The 23,985-nt window shown below is 38.2% G+C and overlaps 1 protein-coding gene across 1 annotated transcript in view; it reads right to left on the bottom strand.

Moving 5' to 3' along the window:
- Positions 1–23,985, bottom strand: part of LOC137281811 (collagen alpha-2(IV) chain-like) — a 72,257-nt gene that overhangs the window by 16,422 nt on the left and 31,850 nt on the right. Inside the window, exons 4-20 of the mRNA XM_067813430.1 lie at positions 22,291–22,425; positions 19,270–19,314; positions 17,123–17,185; positions 9,907–10,029; positions 9,331–9,366; positions 8,971–9,033; positions 8,343–8,534; positions 7,842–7,895; positions 7,454–7,516; positions 7,084–7,128; positions 6,247–6,366; positions 5,396–5,600; positions 4,589–4,888; positions 3,854–4,032; positions 1,248–1,332; positions 446–561; positions 138–315 (exon numbers count right to left, since the gene is read on the bottom strand). Coding sequence (XP_067669531.1) covers positions 138–315; positions 446–561; positions 1,248–1,332; positions 3,854–4,032; positions 4,589–4,888; positions 5,396–5,600; positions 6,247–6,366; positions 7,084–7,128; positions 7,454–7,516; positions 7,842–7,895; positions 8,343–8,534; positions 8,971–9,033; positions 9,331–9,366; positions 9,907–10,029; positions 17,123–17,185; positions 19,270–19,314; positions 22,291–22,425 — 2,002 coding nt within the window. The remainder of the gene's footprint in view (positions 1–137; positions 316–445; positions 562–1,247; positions 1,333–3,853; positions 4,033–4,588; positions 4,889–5,395; positions 5,601–6,246; positions 6,367–7,083; positions 7,129–7,453; positions 7,517–7,841; positions 7,896–8,342; positions 8,535–8,970; positions 9,034–9,330; positions 9,367–9,906; positions 10,030–17,122; positions 17,186–19,269; positions 19,315–22,290; positions 22,426–23,985) is intronic.

Raw genomic sequence — 23,985 nt, forward strand, 5'->3', positions numbered from 1 at the left:
CTTACAAGTATACTGTGTTGTGTGTTCCTATAATCTTTTGAAAAAGACTTAAAGCTATTAACAAAAGCATGCACTTTTGCAGTCTAAATTCTTTGAAGGGACACATCAAGAAATATTGACATTGACAAACAGCATACCTGGTTCTCCCTTTGTTCCTTTCATACCAGGAAGACCTGGCAGACCAGACACTCCTGGGTCACCACGGTCTCCAGGGAAACCCGGTAAACCAATTCCAGGTTGGCCTCTTGAGCCAGGAATACCAGGTTCTCCTGGGTTGCCAGGGCGACCATCTAAACCGGGAAGGCCTTTTGTTCCCTGATAAAAAAGCAGATAAGAAAAATAAATATTCAGTGAAAATAAATATTCATTTAGTGGCATCACAATTATTTGTTCTGACAACAGGAAGGTGCCTTTCAATTTAATGGTGAATTCATATTTGACTTACCCTCTCTCCCTTGATTCCCGGCAGACCTGGAGCTCCAGGGGGACCCTGAGGTCCAGGAAGACCTCGCCGACCAGACTCACCAGGGAGACCAACATCACCACGTTCACCCTTGAAACCTGTTAAAATAACCACAGTCTATTGAAAAGCCCTGACTTTTCGTGACAGTCAGTCATAGTTTTCTATACAAGCAAAGAGACTCAAGATATTTAAGTCCAAACAAGTTTGATTCCATTACTCCAAAACCTCTTTGTAGATATAGAGATTAGTAGTTGTGTTTCTGAAATAAGGGTACCAGGCAGTGGACCATTCTTAAGAAGTACAACTACATATACTGAGGGAAAAACATAAGGGATCACATGAAAGCACACTAATTCCTATATTTTTTCCAGGTTTCTGTATCACATAGCTTGTGAAGAAACCTGGAAAAATATAAAGGAATCCTTATTTTTTACAGACTACATGCAGATGCCTTAACACTGTCAGTCAGTGCAAGAAACATTCACTCTAAGAATGTAGTTGTATGGTGCCATCCAGATGAGAAAAAAGTAGCCTAATCATAGAAGCATTCACTCATTCTTTTGCAAGACTGGTTTAACTCTCTTACTTCTGTCATGATAATACATAAAATTGATAGATAATACTCTCAAACAATGTAGGTGAATGAGTTGATTTGATGCCATGTGGTACATTTTTTCAGTAATATGGCATTGGGTCAGCCTCCTGTGTGAGCAGAACCCACAGCTTTGACAAAACTTTGTCAGTATGGACAGAATCAACAGAATGCGTTACTCAAGGTGCTAACCCTCAGGTCCAGGTATGACCTCTGCTCTTGCATCTTCTCCTTTGATACCTTGAATACCAGGCAGACCAGGCAGACCATCCTCACCCTAGAATACAGAGATGGTACCCAATGTCATTCCATGGACACAAACAACAACCAGTGGCCCCGCCATATCCTATAACCAAATCAGGGGAGTGGTTACTGCAGCAACAATTCAGCAACTTTTAACAACCTATAACTTTCATTGAAGCTTTTGTTGAAAAAAGTCAGTTTTTCCAGTTTTTATCATGCATCGATAAAAGCACTCTCCTGTGATTTTATCAATTTTCATCTTTACAGAAGGTGTGAGCAAAGAAAATACCGCTTGATATCTAAATGACAGAAGTTTATATGAAAAGGATTTATGGGCTAAAACGTAACATTATATGCTCAACATTAAAAATGACCTGCAACAAATGTCAAAAATCCACTTTCTTAAATGACAGAGAGGCCATGCATGTATAAAGATAAGGTTCATAACTCTGCTATGCTTATTACTAGGCCAGTGTAACTCAGATCACGTGGAAAGAAACTGTTGTGGATATGGACACTATATTTTCATTATGTTTTGTTCATGGTGAACAAAAGTATTCCAGTACAAAGTTTCCCAATGTGAGCGTATACGTTTTGGTAGGTTCACAAGAAAAGATGCCAATGTACTACATGAGAAAGCAGGCAGTAGCGATTTGGATGGCCCTATCTGATACATAGGTTAGTTCTTACATTCTCATATTCTCCTGTTTGTGTGGATGTATTTTGACTAATTTGGCACCATTATTAACGCAGTAACAGCCACATGTTCAAATGTAATGAAATGACTGAAAATAATGCATCATTTTAGTTGATGACATGGCACGTTTTGTGCATTTTGGGATGTCGGAAAAAGACGATATTGTCTCGGCTGCTATGGCTGAATTAAACACATTTTGAAAAAACACAAAATTAATGGTTTTACCATTGAAATAGTGTCCAGAATACATCAACAACAGTTGAACAATGTATTTTACTGTGAGCAACATGCACATCGGTTTTGCATCAATTTAACTCAAATGAAAAGTAATATTTCTTTTCATAAGTATGCAATGAAAGGTACAAAGAGATAGCTTTTTTAGTATGGAACTATTAGAATATGGACTTAAGGTTTGTCTAAAATAAGACATGGCCTGGTGTATATATATTTAAACAATTTTCATATAAATATTGTTTGAGTTAGATATCCTGCCATCACGGTATGTTTTAACATAATCTGAATTGATTGTATTATTGAAATCACTGATAATGAATTGTAAAACGCTTTTGACGAACTTGCACCCGGTCAGTCAATATTCATAATTGTTTTGTCTATAAAACGACACAAACAAATGCAATGAACAAGACAATTCCTTTAAATATGTGTGCCTTTACATTTCATAAAATTTTCATTATTATTATCAGTTTTACTTGTAAGGTTGAATTAAATCGCTGTTTATTAACCTGTTTATACGGAATTGCAATATTTGTCCTAACATAATTATTACTGAATATTGTACGCCACAGGAACAAAAGTACATGTTCCAGTAATGGCTACATGTGATGTTCTAACACTTGAGTAAAGTCTTAAAATGTGGTTTACAACACTAAATGTGTCAGCTTCCTATGTAAATATTATTCAAACCTACAAAAACTTTCACAGAATACAAACGTATACCGAGTCATAGTAAGCAATGATTAGACGATTGGATGTAGGAAAATTTCTGAAAATGCTGTGTATTGTAAAATCGGAATTGTTCTTTGCTTACATTTTCAAAAAGCATAGTCTTTTGAACACAGCATTCCTTTTCAGACTCAATATCTTTAGCTTCATTTTATCTAGACTGTTGGTACTGGTGACAAAGACCATTTGTATTGTGATTCTAAGATGTATGGGGAAGTCAATGATGCATTTGTCACAGCTGAATATGAGAAATATGTGATGTAATTGGTGTCTCAATACCTGCCTTCACAAAAAATGATTTTGTAAACACTTTCCAATATGGCAGAAAGAGCACTTCAGCGTTCATGTCAGTGCATTCTTGAAAACATCCCAACCATTTCTCGGTTCATCGGCAAAGTTTCAAAATTTTATTGGACTTCAACGTAATGGTTGAGGAAGCATATATATCACTGTGGCATCTAGGGGTTAAAGCACTCACTATATGTTATGCTTGTACATATGGTTACATATGTAATGAATTTCTCCATTAACTTGGGGACAACAACTGCAAACTTTATGCAGATGAATTGCACGAGGATCATGCATCAGATTGCTAAAACGCATGTGGAAATATTATGTATGTGAACAGCTACTTTTTGGCGTAAAGTTTTGTTAAGAATTTTCCAATTTTCACTGATTTTCATCATTTACTGAACTCATGGCAGTAAGCTTTTCAATGTTACAAATTTGATTTACAGTTTATGTGTAATCTGTACCTTTAAATAGAATGGAATATTTTGCAAAATCTAGCTTAGAACAGTTGCCTGAAGTAAGTGGCTACATTTACACAAATGAGTCTAAACTTTTGATGAGTAGTATCAATGGAAATGTCTGTAAACTGAGTGCCATTACTAACCCTGAGACCAGGGAGGCCAGGCAGACCTGGAGGACCATCCTCGCCAGGCTCTCCCTTGGATCCAACCGGTCCAGGCTCTCCTGGAACACCAGGCTGTCCAGGGAGCCCATCTAGACCAGACAGACCTTTCTCTCCCTTTACACCATTCTGACACAGACTGCAGGAACCGCCACGGTCACCTGTAGATATGGGAACAATATAGTTTCCATACTTTACACAGAAGGAGAACATATGATAAGATAAGATATCTGTTCAAATTCAGTTAAAATTCCATAATGCCAGGTCAATTTCATTCCTTGTTTTATGGAGTTGTTGGTCATATTTTTTCAAGAATAAGAAAAAATGTAAAGTAAACTCTTCTTTCCCCAACCCCACTCCCTCCTCAAAGAAAAGGAGTAATTTGTTTAGATTGTTTTTGCCCCATATAATCTCTTGAAAAATTGCTAAAAGTAAAATACTTTAGCCTTCAGAAGGAATATTACAATTTTTTATATTCCCCCTCCTGCCTTCAGGTTTTTAAGAGGACAAAAATCCATAAAACAATAAATAAAACTGGTCTGGACCTAAGATTCCCTGTTTCCAATCAATTATCAATAATTGAGTATTTACTGCAGAAGACTAACTTTTAACTGACACAAGTAGATACTTTCTCTTTGAAAATCAAGATGATTAATGGTATCCTTTTACAAACTATAACACTGGAAATAAAAGGTGTCAGTTTGTCAACCAACTGACCTTTATCTCCAGGGAGACCAGGAAGACCATCACGACCAGGTAAACCAGAGAACCCTCCCTGGCCCTTTTCTCCCTTGGGACCTGAGGGGCCGGGCAAACCCTTGGTAGAATTTCCAGGTGGACCAGGCAGACCTTTAGGACCTCTCTCGCCCTTCGCCCCAGGAATACCATCCAGACCAGGCAAACCAGGTGGTCCCCTAACACCAGGAATACTTGCTCCACTTTCACCTGGGAAACCAGGCTCTCCCTTCTGTCCAGATAAACCAGGAGCACCAGGGCGACCATCCAGACCAGCAATACCTGATGATAAATAGAGACACAGGCTAAACATAAACCCAACAGTATCTACATTTTACATACTGAAATGTGTCATTTGGCAAATTTGATTATCAAATGCCCAGATAAATATTTTTAAACATCATGCGAGACCAAGAAGTGCAAATATTCTTATCGGCTATGATGTTTTTTGACTTTGGGATTTTCTTTTATCACAGTGAACACCTGGGATTTTTGGGAAAAGGTCTCTTCCGCACATGGCTGAAAAGAAATGATAATAGAGTTGCAAGCATTACAAAACAATAGCTGTTTACTGTTTATGCTGAAACCAAAAGAAATGTTGTGATTCTCTCAAAACACCTGTGGTTGCTTGACTAAACATAGGTTAATAGCAGTATGTGTTTCTGGTTGAAAGAAAAGCTAAACTTTACCTGAAACTCACAGAAAACAAAACAAATGTGAGCTTGCTTGATTAAACATGGGTTAATTTAAATGCATGTTTTGTTGGTCGAAAGGACAGCTATACTTTACCTGGAACTCCAGCATCTCCTCTTTCTCCTTTGGGGCCATCAAGACCTTGAGTACCAGGTACTCCAGGGATTCCAGGGCCACCAGAGGGACCATCATTACCACGTAGACCTTGTGGCCCAGGAAGGCCGGGCAGTCCAGGATCACCGGGCAGACCACGTGGACCAGCAGGTCCAACTGGACCAGGTGGACCATCTCCTCCAGGTCCCTGCACAATGTACCATTAGCAGGTGAGGAGCAAGGAGTGGTAAAGCATTTGGTTAATAGCATGATAAGGGATTCAATAACGCTACTCCATGGTCAGACTGTAATAAATGGGGCTTATTTTATGTTTTGAAAGGCATTGGTCAATAACTTTTTAATTGTTATGTCAGTGAAGATACATACTTTTGAGAAACTTCTGACACCATGATGATCAGAGAAATTTGTGTTTGTTCATTAACTGATTTGGAGTATCATCACTGCACTGTGTAACTAGTCCAGTGTTTCGCTGTTCACAAGTTAGCAAGTCACCTACTTTGTCTTTGGCTGAAGTACATTTATGGCTCAGGGACTCCTTTCACGAAGCAACCTTTACAAAGGTTAATCTGAACTCCCATTCTTCAACACAGCACTAAGGTTACCAGATTGACTTATGATCACCTTAGTGCTTCGTGAAAGGAGGCCCAAGACAATTAGGGTTTGACCAGAAAGATTGTGGAATTTATTCTTGAAAACTGAACCAAGATTTAGGACAATGTATGACAATGTAATTGACATTGATGACAATGTAATTGCTACAACTCAAAGTTCAAATGTTTGTAAGGTTTCATGATCATTTCCAAAGGGTAATTACTGCTTTACACCATACTTACTCCAGCTGGACCAGGGGGACCTCTCTGACCACGAAGACCATCAACACCAGTTAGACCACGATCTCCCTTCATACCAGGAAGGCCAGGGACACCAGGAAGACCATCCATTCCCCGGTCACCCTACACAACAGGATAGAGTAAAACATGGTAAACAAACACAGAGATGTAGCAGGCACATTAATTTGGCAAATACATTAAGCATTGCCAGACATCTTTCACTGTCACCGATGCTTATTACATCATCAGAAATCATAAGGCTTTATTCATCAATGTAAACCAAAAGTCGCAATGTTGTTTAATCTCATTGGTTGAAAAACATGATTGAATGTTATTCAATTCCCAGAAATTACAAGACTTTTCACTGCGTATAGACACGTAGAAATATAATTGTATAGATGTGTCATGAGCAGTGGTGATGTGAAGTCTGAATGACTCACAAATGAGCAGTTCCAGATGCTACCATGGGAACCAGCTGAAACAGCCAGTGATGACCCTTTCCCTGCTGTATCTGTACCTGTACTCAGTGTAAAGGAGTGCAGACAGTAAACCCTATGTTGGCCTTTTGGTTTACCTTTGTGTTTGTAATATCGATATACATCATGTGTTGGACAATATCAAGCTGTTATTGAGTATTTTGAAGCATAGGAATATTTCATTTAAAACCTTCGGTTATCACTTTTAGATCCAAATAAATTCCCATATTTCAAGTACTCAATATCACCCGGAAATTGGCCTACACATGCTGTTTATCTCCTAATATATGTATATATTTCAGAGAAAGCCACAGTATCTCAAATATATTTCATCTGTACCAGAAAGTATTTAATCTGACAGTACCTTTTGTCCAGGTTGTCCAGGAACACCAGGATAGCCTTGTTTACCCTGGAAAACAATGACAAAATACGTAACACATACGAAAGCTTTGGCAACATAATGATTGGTCTCTACATTTATCTTTACACTCAAACATTCGTCCTTTCTATATTGGTGAACAGAACTACCCTACTAGCAAAACATACACAAGCTATTTCAGCAATGTATTTATGATGTCTCTTAGACATCCAGAAGCAAAGAAATTACATGTGCCATAGGACAAAGAATCTTTGGATTGGAACTGGCACTTATTCAGTTCTGTGATATGAATGCTGCTAATGTGTTTGATTCTCAATACAAATGCATTAATAAGATGCTAGTTTTGGCAACTCACACGAGGACCAGCAATGCCAGGTACGCCCTTCTCACCAATCATTCCTGGAGGACCAGGTAGGCCCTGAAATAATCAAAAACAAAATCAAAAACAACATCCTTAATATGATAAGAAGATAAGAACAATATTTTTATTAGATTTGTTACTCGTGCTTTAATGACACATCATCATCATATTATTATGTTGACAATCAATACTCATAGTACAATCCAGCTATCTCACTGGCTCATTTCTGTCTTGTCTAAAAGTAAAATCTGCCTGTATGTTGTGATGTCTGAAATGAATATGACATCTTATTGTCATGTGATAATTGACCCTGTATGGCAGAATTATAGGCTTGCTACTTTGAGGTGACAGTGTCGCATGAAGGAGAGATCTGAAATCCTACCTGCAGACCGGAGGGCCCCTTCATGCCAGGCAGACCAGGTTCTCCCTTCATACCCTGAAATGAACAAAATCAAATTGTTGGTGGGAATAAGTATGTGAAGTTTCAGATTCATTAAGCTTGTGGTTTCTGATGATACACTGCTAAAGACCAACAATGAGAAGACAATGCCAGGCATCAGCTTCCCTTTCTGTCTTTCTGTCTGATGACCTAATAAAACCAAGTCAACACTGTTAGTCGTTTATTTTTCCATTGGTGCAGATCCTAATACATCTCATGCAAGGAAACAAACATGGACCTAATTCAGCAAACGTTCATCACATCACATATTTTATTGCAGCTGTGTTTTCAAGTATTAAAACAGTAAAAAGCTACTTGACGGTGACTGAATGGCATTCTACAACATGGTCAAAGATAAAGACACTTCATCAAGTCAACAAGTAAAACTGCAGAACCAGTCGACATGAAGCTTTTCATATACGTAAATATCACATGACAACACACCTCATCTCCAATCATGCCTTTCAGTCCCTTAGGTCCTTGGATTTGGCCTGGAGGATTGGTGAGAGCTCCTAGATCACCTGGGGGTCCGGGGTTGCCTGGGGGTCCTGTGGATCCTTTCTGACCCTTTTCTCCATGAGTGCCCAAACCCATGTTACCTTTCTCTCCTTGGGGTCCTCGTTCACCAAGGGGACCCTGCAAAGCAAATTCTACATTGCTGTGGGTGTGTCATAACATCAGTGGAAAGATGTTCCAGATGCTGTGTCGTATAGCTGGAGCTGTCACACATAATTGTTACAAAGTACGATAGCTGTGGCAGTGGCATGAACCAAAAGCTCTGACTTCTTATTGTTACTGCAGTCAAACACATGCAGTAGAACCACAAGCTTAAGGCTTGACAACAGTATCGGGATCCATACTGAAACGTAGCATTAGATGTAATTAAGAAGTTGTTATCCATAAAGAATCTTACTTTCTTAATGTGGTGATACAGTTTGGCAATGTGATTACAAAGATAAAGATATGTTTAATGTTTGTAAAATGTTCTCAGAACTTCTAGTTTCAGTTGAATTAATTTCTGCAGTATATGATAATCTGGGAGCATTCTCAACAAGAAAGAGCTTGTACATACGGGTGGTCCTGCTAAACCAGGCTCTCCCTTGGGGCCAATAGGTCCATCTCTTCCGTGACTTCCCTGTTACAAACAAATGTGTACATGAATATTTGCATAGACTATATCTTGTTTTGCTTCAACACTTGTAAGAAAGACAAATCTAATCTGTGTAATTTCTGTTCATAAGTGCAGCTTAGTCATGTAGTTTGATTGTGTTGTCATGGAAACCAATAGAAAATGCACTATGATGCATAAATATGTTTAATCAGTAAATATATCATTAATATTTTGTTTCACACATCAAATCTGAGGACAGGACAGATTTGTAAACAAGGTTTTGAGTAAACTGTCATGGTCCAGTTAAATGTTAGTACTCACAGGCAACCCGGGTAGACCATCTGCTCCAGGCTCTCCCTGCAAAATGGCACACAATAATATTCAACTGCAAGAATTAAAATACCTAAATGTAAACAAGGTTATTTACAACTTCACTGCCCACACAGTGATCTGAGATCTCATATTTCTTTAAAAATATACACTGTTTGGTCACATTTTCCACTACAAATCTGATAGCATTTTGCAGTTCTAAATGTTGTGAACTTTTAAAATTTCTATCTGTATCAATATGTCTTCCAAACTTTCATGCAATTGGTTCTCTTGATTTTACAAGAATGTACGTTTTTTACCATTTGGCCAGACCAAGTCTATTGCTTGTTTTATGGATCAAGTCTATTGCTTGTTTTATGGATCCATCTGTCATTTTTATGCAAGAATAAGAAAAATAATATGCCCGTTCAAAAAATACAATCTTTTAACTAGCAAAAAATATACAGAAGTATTTTAATATTTAGAAAGAATATTACTTTGACTGATGATATTTTTTTTCCTTCTGTATATTTCTTACAACAAAAATCAAGAAAAAAAACAAGGTAACAAGATAAGGTCTAGCCTTACCTTCTGTCCTGGAAGGGTTACTCCAGCAACTGACGGTTCTCCCTTAAGACCAGGAAGACCATCGAGACCAGGTGTACCAGGTTCTCCAGGAAGACCTGGCAGACCAGGAGCTCCAGGATCTCCCTATAACACATGAGAAAACATAGTGAATACATAGTCATACATCTACAACTACCTGTCAGGTAAAACTAACTGCAAGAACCTAGTATAATCAAGGAGAAATGATTCAATGTGTGATTCCATGAAGGGTCAAAATATATTCACCTCAAACATGTTATTGATTGGACCTAATGTGCACAATCCATACCCTGGAATCCCAACAAAACATACCAACAGTTGGATCTCAGTACGGTCAGGAAAATGACAATGTATAATTATCATGTTCTGTTAGTAAAGGACATGAATGAATCAAATTACCAGTAAGTAACTACATGACTAAGTATGATAAAATACTTAGGTAACATGACAAAACATATATGATACATTCAAAATGAAATACTTACAGTATTAAATTCATGAAGAGATGGTTGAGACTTAAAGTGAAAGTATTTAATCTTCCTGTGAAAATTATGTAATAACTAGCACAACTTTCACGTACCTTGGTTTCTCAACTGGAAATGCCTCAAGTCATCAAAAATTCAATTCATATAATTTTTATTGCTATTTTAACACGTATGTGGAACTCCACTCAGACTTCTATCCTTGACCTCAACCCAACATCTATCTACCTCTACTGAAACAAAGCATATAACACAGTTAACTATGTGCATGTACCCACTCAGAACTCTATCCTTGATCTCAACCCAACATCTATCTACCTCTACTGAAACAAAGCATGTAACACAGTTAACTATGTGCATGTACCCACTCAGAACTCTATCCTTGATCTCAACCCAACATCTATCTACCTCTACTGAAACAAAGCATATAACACAGTTAACTATGTGCATGTACCCACTCAGAACTCTATCCTTGACCTCAACCCAACATCTATCTACTTCTACTGAAACAAAGCATGTAACACAGTTAACTATGTGCATGTACCCACTCAAAACTCTATCCTTGATCTCAACCCAACATCTATCTACTTCTACTGAAACAAAGCATGTAACACAGTTAACTATGTGCATGTACCCACTCAGAACTCTACCCTTGATCTCAACCCAACATCTATCTACCTCTACTGAAACAAAGCATGTAACACAGTTAACTATGTGCATGTACCCACTCAGAACTCTATCCTTGATCTCAACCCAACATCTATCTACTTCTACTGAAACAAAGCATGTAACACAGTTAACTATGTGCATGTACCCACTCAAAACTCTATCCTTGATCTCAACCCAACATCTATCTACTTCTACTGAAACAAAGCATATAACACAGTTAACTATGTGCATGTACCCACTCAGAACTCTACCCTTGATCTCAACCCAACATCTATCTACCTCTACTGAAACAAAGCATGTAACACAGTTAACTATGTGCATGTACCCACTCAGAACTCTATCCTTGACCTCAACCCAACATCTATCTACCTCTACTGAAACAAAGCATGTAACACAGTTAACTATGTGCATGTACCCACTCAGAACTCTATCCTTGATCTCAACCCAACATCTATCTACCTCTACTGAAACAAGGCATGTAACACAGTTAACTATGTGCATGTACCCACTCAGACTTCTATCCTTGATCTCAACCCAACATCTATCTACCTCTACTGAAACAAAGCATGTAACACAGTTAACTATGTGCATGTACCCACTCAGAACTCTACCCTTGACCATTGTCCACTGTGTACCTAAACTGTCAGGCTCAAATGAGTTCAGGGTGACTCTAGGTTAATTTGCATCCATTGTGGATCTAACCGACCAGAAAACTCACAAAAGGATTCTGTCCAGATTCATATCCCCCAATATCTCAGTCCTGGTTGGTGAAAAGCTTTTACCAACAAAGATGAAGTCTGTAATAATTCAAATGTGGCATATTTCATTCAAAACCTTAAACACAAGATGGAAAGTGCCTTCAGCAGTCCTTGTGTGTTTGCTTTCTCACCATACAAAACATGCATATTCTTTCTCACCATACAAAACATGCATATTCTTTCTCACCATACAAAATGTATATTTTCACTATGATCTGAACGGATATATTTTTATTGTGAATCTTAAAATCCTCAAAGCACCTGACATTATTTATTCTCTTGCATGAGTTTATTATTTATCACTATTTCAGTAATAGTGTAAGAACTGTTGTGGTGGATTTGGAGAGTATTTGACACTTCATTTGATAAAAGTGAGTGACTTTGGTTCAATGCTGCTTTTAGCAATATTCCAGCAATAACACGGTGGGGGACATCGGAAAAGGGCACCCTGGGGGGAATCAAACCTGGATCTTCAACATGAAGAGCAAATGCCTCAACCACTAGGCCTGCCCACCTAATTGGATGTAAGACACAATAACGGTCTTAACTAGGAAACTATGTCAAAGAGCCATGCATCTATATGTATAGTCACTAGTTTGTTATATGACGGTCCTGAAATTGTTTTAATTATTACAATTGACAATGTCAATACTATAGGGGAAAAGTCATTAAAATTTAACCAGGTATCTCTATTCGGACCTTAAGTGTTTTGTAAAACAATTCCTCTTTCATAAATCATAAAAACTGCCCTGCTCTGTTACGAGGCCAAGCACTGTGCTTTGCTTTTCAAGTCAGCTCAGATTTCCATTCTGATTGACATCATATGTATAAGTGAGATAGGTCTCTGGTTGTGGGTTGCTGACCTGAAAAGAATTTGCCACAGCGACAAACTGTGACCATATTCTCCCACATAGCCACTAAACAATTGGAGCATATCTCAATACTGTTATGTAACGAGGGACACTTAAACCTTTTTACCCCGAACAGACATGAAGACTTTTAACATTTACAACCACATTACACATTCTTTAACGAAATTATTGAAACGTTCATGCCACCAAACAACTGGAGCATACCTCAATAGCATTATGTAATGAGGGACAATTGAACTTTTTACCCCCAGACATGAATACTTTTTATACTTACGGCCAAACATTACACATTCTTTAGAGAAATTATTGAAATGTCCAGAGAGAATATACAAAAAGCTTTCAACATACCAGTGACAATGAAAACCAATCATTGACACAAAAAAGCAGTTGTCCTCTCTTCTATTATTAAGATAGGAATTTTGCTGTATCAGCATTGCTGACTACTCGATGTACCTTTCTCATTCTATACCAATACCTGTTACTACTGTGATCAGTACATGGCTAAAATGATATCTGGGAATCCCCTACTTCCTATGCCAAAAGAATGGAAGGTTGTGGCCATTTCAAACATCCTGTGCAAACAGGTTGTGAGAGTCAGCAGACCCACCCATCTGTAATAAACACTGGGGTTATTTCCCATCTCACAGTTTCATCTCACCATTTTACCATAGGAGGCTCTACACTTGAGGGTACAGACATAGAAAAGGCTTTTTTGTCCACTGACTCTTCTTCCCAGCTCCTGGGTTTTATTGATAGATACATCAGCACCTATATAGACATAGGTATCATTGTGTCTCAACAGATATGTATTACAGATATGTACTACAGAACGTGTGACTAAGAATAGTAGCCCTAGCCTTTTTACCTGGGCTTGCGATGCTTTCAGACATTTAGCTGACCTCTCTAGTCTCAGAAATTTACAGCAATGCTTACATTTATAATGAACATTAACGCCAGAAAGTTGTAGTTTATCCAGTGCTCACTTGTCAATATGGAATAAATGTTTAACATCACAATGCCAATTTATTGTCAAATTGTGGTTGTTGAAGGCTTTTGCAAGGACTCAAGGGCAAGGTCCGTTTGACCACAACATGAGGTGGTGCCAGTCACTGTGATGATGGAGGCAATAGCCCTATCCTGACAGTCTTCTGGGACCCCCTGTGGGAACCCTCCTGCAATCACTGGGCTATCCCTCATTCTGCTTCTACTGATAATGGACCCAATCACTTGTGTAACCAGATCTTTTCTAGACCACCAGCATCCAAATTCATCCAAGACATGACCTCATTTAATGCTCAGCAGTAGGCACTTGGTTTGGTCAAACTGGCTATCCTCTGTCTTGACAAAGATCAAACACTGAAGTGTAATCTATAACATACCAGAAGTGCAAGAAAGACTAAAGAGAGAACTAACTTAATGAAGTTTTCTTAATTGTAATCCAAAAGTGTGGGATAATTCACTCAAAAGATGTTTCTCGTACTGTTGTCATGGCAAGAAAGTAAGATTCTTGATGGAATCATGGCATCTTTTATCATGGCAGTGTGCTCCAGACACATCTCATGGTTTCAGTTGAAGTCTTGTAGATGTCATAGATCTAATTTTCAAGACCATTGCATACCAAAGCTGGTAGCCTAGATTCATAGGAACTAGATCAGGACTTGTGAAGCAGACAGTCATTGACCACCCGGTCAGAATCCCCAGACCTCCAGATCTCATCAACATTAAATAATCCCAAGGAGGCAGTTCCTGACTTGGCGAAGTCAGTTATGGCATATGCTGTAGTGAATGCTAGCACCACAGGAGGTATGAAGGGCTACAGGAGTAGATAGCATGTGCTGTGTCAGCAATGCCGGACATGCAACAAACTGGATGATGGTGGTGTTGCTATTGGTAGAGGCATCTGGCAGAACAAGGTTTGGCTGATGTCAGATTTGTTGAGAGAGACATCAATTGGATGTGATTGTTGGGTGTGGGATGGGGTGGTAGCTGGGTGGTGAAATGATGGGGTGATGATTTCTGTAGGATGGGTGGGGGTTTTTGTGGTGGGTAAGGGGTGGGTTGATTTATGTCATGGGGTCATGAGTTAACTGGACCAGGCATGAGGTTGTGAGGTAACTGGCCTATGACATCTGTTGGGTATGTCAGTTATACAATGACAGCTGAGAGGTGGTTGTTAGATAATGGGATTGTATGTTCCTGGTAACCATGAGCTTGTATGGTGTGTTCAGTGCTATGGAAGTGAGTGTGTATATTGGACAACAGGGGTTCAATTTTCTTTTTTAAAAGGGACTTGCCACAGGGCAAGTGACTTAAGAAAGTAACTGGTCCTGACTGATTTTCCACTTGCCCTGCTTTTATGACACAATGTTTGTTGTTAATATGTACTGGACTATTTATCGAAGAATCATAAATTTCAAAGAATGATAGCTCTAAATTACTATTATTGTGAAATGTAATAGCTACATTATGAGCAGATATGAAATGAAATCCAAGTTCATTTGCAGTCTGAAACCATAAGTGGAAATTATCTAGCAGTCCACGGGCTAGTATGACACCATTATTTGAAAACTGTGAAATGAAAACTGACTTGTCCCAAGCATCAGGGCGATGGAATTTTTGAACCCCTGGACTGCCCTTAACAAAGGGGAGGCAGGAGGTACACTTCCACAGGTTTATCTCCACCAGGAGTTAGGACTTGATTTTGGAATTTGATATCATCACAGTATCTGACATGTACTGGCTGGGAGGTGGCAGATGCTTGTGTGTTGAAGTGTATGGAGGGAATCTGTTGATGCAGACTAATTGCTGAAATACCTTCCTTAGTTTGATGAAGGCTGCGGTTCATGAATACTTTGAAAATAATCTACAAGGTTTATCTTGATTTCATGAACAAATTCAATGTATCCCTATTAGCACACAAAACATAATCGAACAGACATTCCAACACTGTCTGAAACAATGTATGAAAACTGAAAGTATCATGACACACTGTTTTGTACACTGTTGAATGTGAATTTCCACTCTGCATGTTTTGCATGAAAGGATTTTGAAACGTCAAGAATGGAAAAGAGATCCTCATCCTGTATGCAGCATGCTGGGTTTGCACATGTGTTCAGTGTTTGTACCTAACCTTGCAGCTATGGCCATGTTGACCCAGTAAAAATGTCCTCATGGAACAGGAAAGGCATCATATTTGCAGTGAACTAACTGGTCAACGGAACCATGGTTATCTAGTTTCAAAGAAACTATTTCTGGGCATCACATTTCCGGACAACATAGAATAAACCAAGGATATATACTATTCCTTACTCAGTTTATTCCCTATATTTTTCTGATTACTGAAAAAATCTCATGAATTCTATGCATTTAGTTAATAATTAAGTAGGTCTATGAGTTTTAGTAAATGTAAATTATGTCTTTTTTAATCCATTGTATTGCACAAAAGCAAAGTAAGATTTCAAACACCTGTAACCTTTTCTTAAGTCCTACTTTTATGCATGGTCCATCCAGTATATAGGTGATTGTGATCTTATCCTCACCCATGTCTCAGAAGATGGCAATCTGGCTCCATATAGGACAGAGTTTCAGTGCCATAAAGCCAGCAATATACCCCACTGGGGATGTTGCCTGTACGCTGCTGCAAACGCACCCAGGCCCATATGCTGAGAACGTACATCCTATTTACTTTGCAGGGCTAGCATTCTTGAAGCCTCAGTTTTATGGGTATCTGGTGGGTGATGACATATCCCCTGTTAGCGAGCCTAGAAATTATGCTGTTTCAGCCCAATAGATTAGGGCTGTGTTCCTAAAGTAAATAAAGCCACAAACATTATGCTGAAAACAAAACCTCACCGTATCACTTCCTCCAGCTTCTCCCAGCTTGTGTTTAATACCCAGACCATTCCCATCAGTTAAATTAACTTTCTCAAATACAACTGTTTTTAGGGAATGAATTATATCTGCACAAAAACACTCGTGTGTCAAACTTGGATGTGTCAGACTTAGGTTTGTCCCAAAGTTTTTTTCATCATTATTTTGCGATTGTATCAACCTTGTACAACTCGAGATATTTACATCAGTCACTTTAGCTGTATGGGCAATGGTAACAAGATTGTTAAGTCCTTTTCATTGTTCCCAGAGAGTAATAAACTAAGCTCATGAAAAACTACATTACCTTTCAGTGGAGATGATAATGAAACTGAAACTCAGTTTCAGAATAGAAGCTGTATATTAATTCTATGTACCTGTTTTCAGCTGCATCCATCAGATGGCATGGGGAACATCAAAGCTGTTATTATTAATACATACCTGTTTTCAGCTGCATCATGAGAGCATATACTGAAACGGTTTTTGATTGGATCAACAGAACAGCATGAGGAATATAAGCAACATCAATTAACATCTGTCCAGTACATACCTGAGTTCCATTGCAACCATCCAGACCAGTAGCACCTCGAGGTCCAGGTGGGCCAGGGAATCCCTAGAAACATAAATTCAAAATGAGTTTAGGATTGGTAATTTTCAAATTCATCTAAGTAGGATTACTGAGGTATAACAAGTGTGTCTCAATGTCCTAGTTTACATTTTCTTTAATAACTAATATAACATACCCTCGACTAACAACTAGTTTCAGAAATTAACACATTTTACAGAAAAATAGTGTTCATAGTTAAAATATAAATGAAAAAAAATAAAATATAAAATATAACGAAAAGAAGCCCTGAGACTTTCTCCAAGCTGTGGAAATCTAGGCTACACTTGCATGGGCTTTCCTGGATATATTTGCTTCAGTGTCTGTATGACAGATAATACAAGCCCCATCTGTAATACTTTTGTCTAGTTTGTCCAGCAGAGAATTTCGAAAGAAAGGTAGTCTAGCCTTGCTGATCAAGCAGATATAGCTGAATTTGATCATAAAATTGTTTTAATTCACCGTGAAGTTGTGTAGCTTCTTGTGACACTGATGGGTCATTAGGAAACAAAAACTCTATTCATTTAGTTTCAGCAAGAAGTAAGCCCTGCAGGGCAGATTGTTCCAGCCATAACGGAAGCCATTTGTCATGCACAAGACTTGAGCTGTAAGTTAGCACCAAGTGTGTTTTATCAATTACACAGGTCTGAAAGCTGACATTTATGCTTCATGTGTTTATTGTTATAGCATATCATGCAGCCAGGCTTGCTGGGTATGTTCTACTCAGTTCATTCATCCCTCTACATATGCTGGAAAGTAATATACAGCAAATGGATGCTGTTGGTTGATGGAGAAATTTGATCTGCTTGACGACCACCAAAAATTGAAATAACTCCTGTTTAATAATTTTATAGTTGTCTCTTTAAATTAGCTAGTGCCAACAAGTCACTGAATGAACAGGTCATAATTCAGCCCTCAAGTATGCTCTGCTTCAACAAATCTGAAGATATTACTTGAATATACTAATATTGTCATATAATATAAGTTTGTGGCAAAGACTGTTCAACTTCCTTGAAAGTGTAAGAAACAGTCATTCTCTAGTCATCAAGATTGAAGGAGGCCTACACAAAAGACGCTCATAGCTGACCCATCTTTCAATGCTCTTCGGTTTGCCATGAGGAATCCTTACAGAACATGTGCATCCAATTTGTCCACAAGGATCTGTTTTTTGTGACTCAACTGAGAACAAATCTGTATAAATACATCTTGTGAGCCAACATGCTCCTTGAACTTGATCACATTTTCTGGAAGAATCTGGTCCATTTTCAACTTGAGTGTCTGGGTCAATGCACTACAGCAGCAGACTTGTCTTGGAATGTGAGGACCAGTCTGAAGGGTGTCAGGGAACTAGAAGCATGTGGGAACAGGGCAGGGCTGCCCAGTCATCAAGCACAAAGAACATATTGCCAATAATTGCCCTTCTGCTACTACTGCAGTTCACATTACAATGTCATTGAGTCACAGAAAGGCTTGGTGTGTACCATCTTGAAGGAGGTCACATCCTGTGAAATATTTCCCAACAAAGATTCCTTTGCTTGATATTATAACTGTTTCCATCCATATAGCTGGAATATTGCTGAGTGTGGTGTAAAACTATACTCACTCACTCACTATAAATGTTTCTATACCTGTTTCTCATGTCGCTTGCTGTTATATATCCAAGTATGAAAATGCACATTATGTTACCAGCTTTGGATCCATTGATCTCAAAATCCAAGCATTAGCACATTTTGAATACAGATTAACTGGTGGGATTAACTGAAGTTAAATGAATCGGAACTACTGATCACAAAAAATTGTTTTGTCAATTCCCAAGTTAATTCACGAGTCCTGTTGTAGAAACTCAAGAGTTCAGCTGATTAGACAACACATCCTTTTAAGATAACCCAGTGCTGGCATGAACGACCCCATGGTGATCCCCTGTTTTAGTGGCAGTCTGTGATAAGCAAGATTAAACCTGTGCCTTGCTGCTTTCAGAGGTAGTCTAGGCTCTTATTACTAAAACTGAAACAAAAAAAGATAACCATTCCCTATGTTTGATAGTGGTAACAATCTTCATTCAACCCGTAATTTGTACTACAGCATATACTTACAGGAATACCGTTGATGCCAGAGAAACCAGGTGACCCCATCTTTCCCTGTGGAGAGATATAAAACATTTGTTATCAAACAGTCAACCCATATCATAGCATATTTAGCATGCCATGAAGTCTTACAAGGTTTGGTCACGCCAACAGCAGGACTCTCAGATATGCTGTCCTCCAACAAACCATGGGCTGAAATTTGTCAGAAACCCATTCCTTTCTTCTTATTGTATCTGACGGATAGAGTTATACTAAAGTCTGTCTTATCTTTAAGCCATAAGTCCCCATCGCCAGGCACCGACAACCCTTGTCTACATGTTTGTTTCATAGCTCTCATGTCAATCACTATACTATTGTGATCCATGTCAGTAGATTCTAGTTTGGTCACATTTGCACATTCATTGTCTTCATATTTAAAACAATAATTAAATCAAACACTAAAATTTCGGCTGGTCTGCAAATATTATACAAGAGCAAAGGGAAGGCATTGTGTCAAAAGTGATCAAGCCCCTTTCCAAAGAGTAGATACCAACAGGAAAGTCCCAATTCCTCAGAATTTTCTCACCCTATAGAGACGTGCAGAATGGTGTCATTTCACTGGAATACATGCAAGTGTTTTTGATGTGAGTTTAAATTGGGGAGACTTAGTACATCATGCCTAAATCAGCTCATTGGTCCACGAAGATAAGGTCTTGAAGTTTGAAATGAAGGATAAAGGAGGTTGTTTTGCTTGAGCTACTGATTTGGCAAGATTCCATACAGTAAATGGCTGTCTAGGATCTTTGTTTACTCATTATTTTACAAAAGATAAACTACTCTCTTTGTCTATAGTCTACACACATTGCCCACTCAACAGGTGCAGAGCTGTTTAAATTGAGGGGCAATATGGGAGATAGACAACTTTTTAAAACAAATTTTAGAAATGAAAATTCTAGAGCATGTTCTAGGTTAGTTCTTCCTATTAAGATATTTTCAAGTTCATCCGTGCATAGAGGATACTAAATGACCTTCTGTGCGATACCAATTTTATTTAATGAACTGATGATTGGTATCAAATGAGTGACAGTGACCTAGATGCTAAATTTTGCACAAGCCAGATAAAAATGGTATTTCATGGATGCGAGTTTATTATTCTGTTTATTACTCTAGAAACATAAATGGATAGAAACTGCCCACAGTGTGATGACTCTCATATTATTTTCCACGAGTCAGGCAAGGTCTAATCACATTGCGACAGAGGCATTAGCACTGTTATGTCATGACTGTAACCATCATGACTGTATCCAGTCTAATACTGTCTGTAGAAAGTTGTGTCCTACAAATAGCAACATGACTCCAGTCTGATACTGTCTGTAGATAGTTGTTTCCTACAAATAGCAACATGACTCCAGTCTAATACTGTCTGTAGATAGTTGTTTCCTACAAATAGCAACATGACTCCAGTCTGATACTGTCTGTAGTACATCCTTACAAATGGCAACATGAAGCCATTCTAAAGCTGTCTGTAGATAGTCAATCCCCACAAATGTCAGTATGAAGCCATTCTAAAGCTGTCTGTAGATAATAGATCCCTCAAAATGGCAGCATGAAGCCATTCTAAAGCTATCTAGAGATAGTTCTTCACTACAAATGGCCAGTCTAATGCTGTCTGTCTGTTCCCAAATAAAGACGACACAGAGGTAAGTAGTCTTAGTGTTCCAGGACTAACTCATGGGTGGCGGCCAGAGATGTAGGTCAGAGGTATATATATACATGATGCTGTGTAGGAATAAATCAGGTGCTGCCAGGCCTTATACTGTGGTTCCAGTCTTAGCTAAAGCATTCACCACTTCCCTGGCTCTGCTCTCTTTAGTTTATGCATTCTGCTGGGTACAGATTGTGCCAAACACTCAGGGCCTAGTTTTAAATTACTGTAATGTATATAACATCAAATTAAAATCTGGATTTACATTTCAGTTACGTATACACTTTTGAGACTCAGACCATAACATCAAATCTAGAGATGGTTGGGAGTAATTTAGCTATGTTAATGGTAGATACCATAAAATCCAATTGCTGAAATGCTTTTGACATTTACTTCTGTGGAGCCAGATGTCCTTTAAAATCTTTGCTTGTAGACACAATAAACTTTTAAACATATTTCAAAATTCATGCTAGGAATCCCTTTCCCTACGAATGAAATTACTTGCAAAACTTTCTATTGTAAAGCAAAGATATTCAAAATTGAGTGACAAAATACTTAATCTTAATACCAAAGTTAATCTAACTCAGATTAAGACAATAAACTCCACAAAACTACCAAGTTCGATTTTGATTATGGACAATTCTGTTGAAATGGGCAATTTAGGTTTGTCCATTTTGGTGAAGAAGTTAGGTCAAGGTATCAAGCATGTTTTGCTGAACAAGTCTGAATTGTGTTGTGTCATTTCTTGCAAATTCTCTGTTACAAATGGCAACTGGGTACAGAGGTTGCTATGGTAACAGAAGGACAGGATTCCAGAGAAGTGGTATCTACCATGGAATGCGGACATGTAGTCAGTGAGGTTGTCAGGCTGTCTGAAAACAGCACTAAGCTGTTCTCCTACAGATGACTTATTCCTCACCATAATGGTGGGAGGAGTCTTGAATATATATATATATATATACTCATTCCACATAACCATTAAATATAAACCTTTGCTTTCCATTTTGTCATTCTTGCATTTATTCATATGTGACACAACGTCATTAATTGTCCTGACTTTACAGTTCTGATTCACATCAACACTTACAAAAACTGAACTGATACTGACTTTGCTTGCCTGTGTGTCATGTAATCTTTACTGAATAATTTTCGAAATGGTTCCAATGATATATTTATTAACCCAACACATAATGTCATAGTACTTGGGAATTGTTGATTGTCTTGCGCAAGTATGTAAAGGTTAGAAAAGGCAGGTTGTAGTGTATAGTAAAATTGTGAAATTTTGTGTTGCCATAATGAACTTAGATGCTCCTTGCAAGACCACCAATCAGAAGGACTCGACTTACCCTGGCTCCCTTTTCTCCGATTGGTCCATTGGGGCCAATGTCACCCTTCATACCCTTGGGTCCAGGAAGGCCTTCGGGTCCAGGGAAGCCTTGGTTACCTTGCGGACCAGATGGACCAATAGCTCCTGGTGCACCCTGGAATCCAATTGAGAAATTGAAAGTCTGGTAAAATTCTTCATGCATAAAGCCAATCATGAATACTGAAATAATAATGGTAAGTCTTCAAAATTTTGATATTTCAATAATGATCCAGCAACATCTCATCTGGTAGTTCATCTATGACCTGTATATTCTTTCAGTGGACATGCCCCTCAAAGTTCAGGGTCTCCTTTCACAAAGCAACCTTTACTAAGGTCAACCTCAACTCCCATTTTTTAACACTGTACTAAGGTTACCTTAGTGAATTACAATCACCATTATGCTTTGTGAAAGAAGGTCCAGAAGTCCAAATGCTTGAGAGACCATATATTCCAATAAAAAAAAGAACTGTTTCGGAATACCAAAGAGATCCTTGGTGTCTTGGAAACATCAAGAGAAAGTAAGATAATCTCTGTACCAAATATTTACATGGTTTGATCCACCTAGTTAAGGTGAGAAAAATGATTTCCATAATCACAAAAAGTTCTGCTTTAGAGCAGTTTCCACTGTACAGTTCAAATTATATCTTCATCGGGTGTTCAGTTTTCATTATCAAATAATGATGAGATCAGACTCGGGCAAAAAGTACTGCACATCCTGCCATCTATGATAAACACTTACAAAGGCAATTCAATCAGTCCACCAATATTTCTAGATAGATAAGATAGATAGATAAGATAGATAAGATATATATTGCATGACGTGCCATTAAGGATCAGTGGCAATATTCTATACACTACAAATATAAACATAAAGATACAATGTTATATAAATATACATAGATGATAACATATATCAATAACCTATTTTTCAAAAACTTTTGTTCAAAAGCTTTGATTCTTAGTTACAGGCCTTTATTCCCTTTCGGCAACAATGGCACATTATTAATTAAAGAGATTCTGTTGATATTTTCAACACATACAAGAATAACAATGCATATAAATCATACTAAGGTATTTCCTCCGGCTACCACCAGCAAATAGGAAGGGGCATAAATGTACAGTGTTTCCTGTCTGCGGTTATAACAAGACATGGCAAGATGATATCCGGTCTGTGTGAGTTAGCATAGGAAATACCATCAGTCATAGCACAGCAGCTAATTCCTCTCATGTACCTATGACTAGTCTTGCCATTGATGCCATTAAAGAGCCACGTCACTTTTATTTCATCTCAGTGACTTGTACAAATGCTAACTTTACCGGCAAAAGTCCCAGCATGAGAGTTTAATGACTTTAATGACTACTGATCCTTGTTCTAGCCACAATGAGGAAGGGGCCAATGCTGTTTAATAGTCTTCTCATACTTTATATTGAAAAGGACCTCTGGTGAGAAGGGAGATTCAAAACCTGAAGAAATCTAGATTTGCTTCATTTAAGGCTGTAGCATTGCAGAAAGGGATGTGACACAGACTATTCATAAACGTTTGTCAGTAGATGTGGCTTATCTTTTAAATTCAATCTTCAAAGAATGTCACAAAAATCTGCTTTCTGCTTACTCATGAGTATCAGGACAAATAATACTCAACCATCACCAGACAGGTGACTTGGTACAAGTCCC

The sequence above is a fragment of the Haliotis asinina genome, chromosome 4, assembly GCF_037392515.1.
Source record: "Haliotis asinina isolate JCU_RB_2024 chromosome 4, JCU_Hal_asi_v2, whole genome shotgun sequence".
In the NCBI taxonomy this organism is placed as follows: domain Eukaryota; kingdom Metazoa; phylum Mollusca; class Gastropoda; order Lepetellida; family Haliotidae; genus Haliotis; species Haliotis asinina.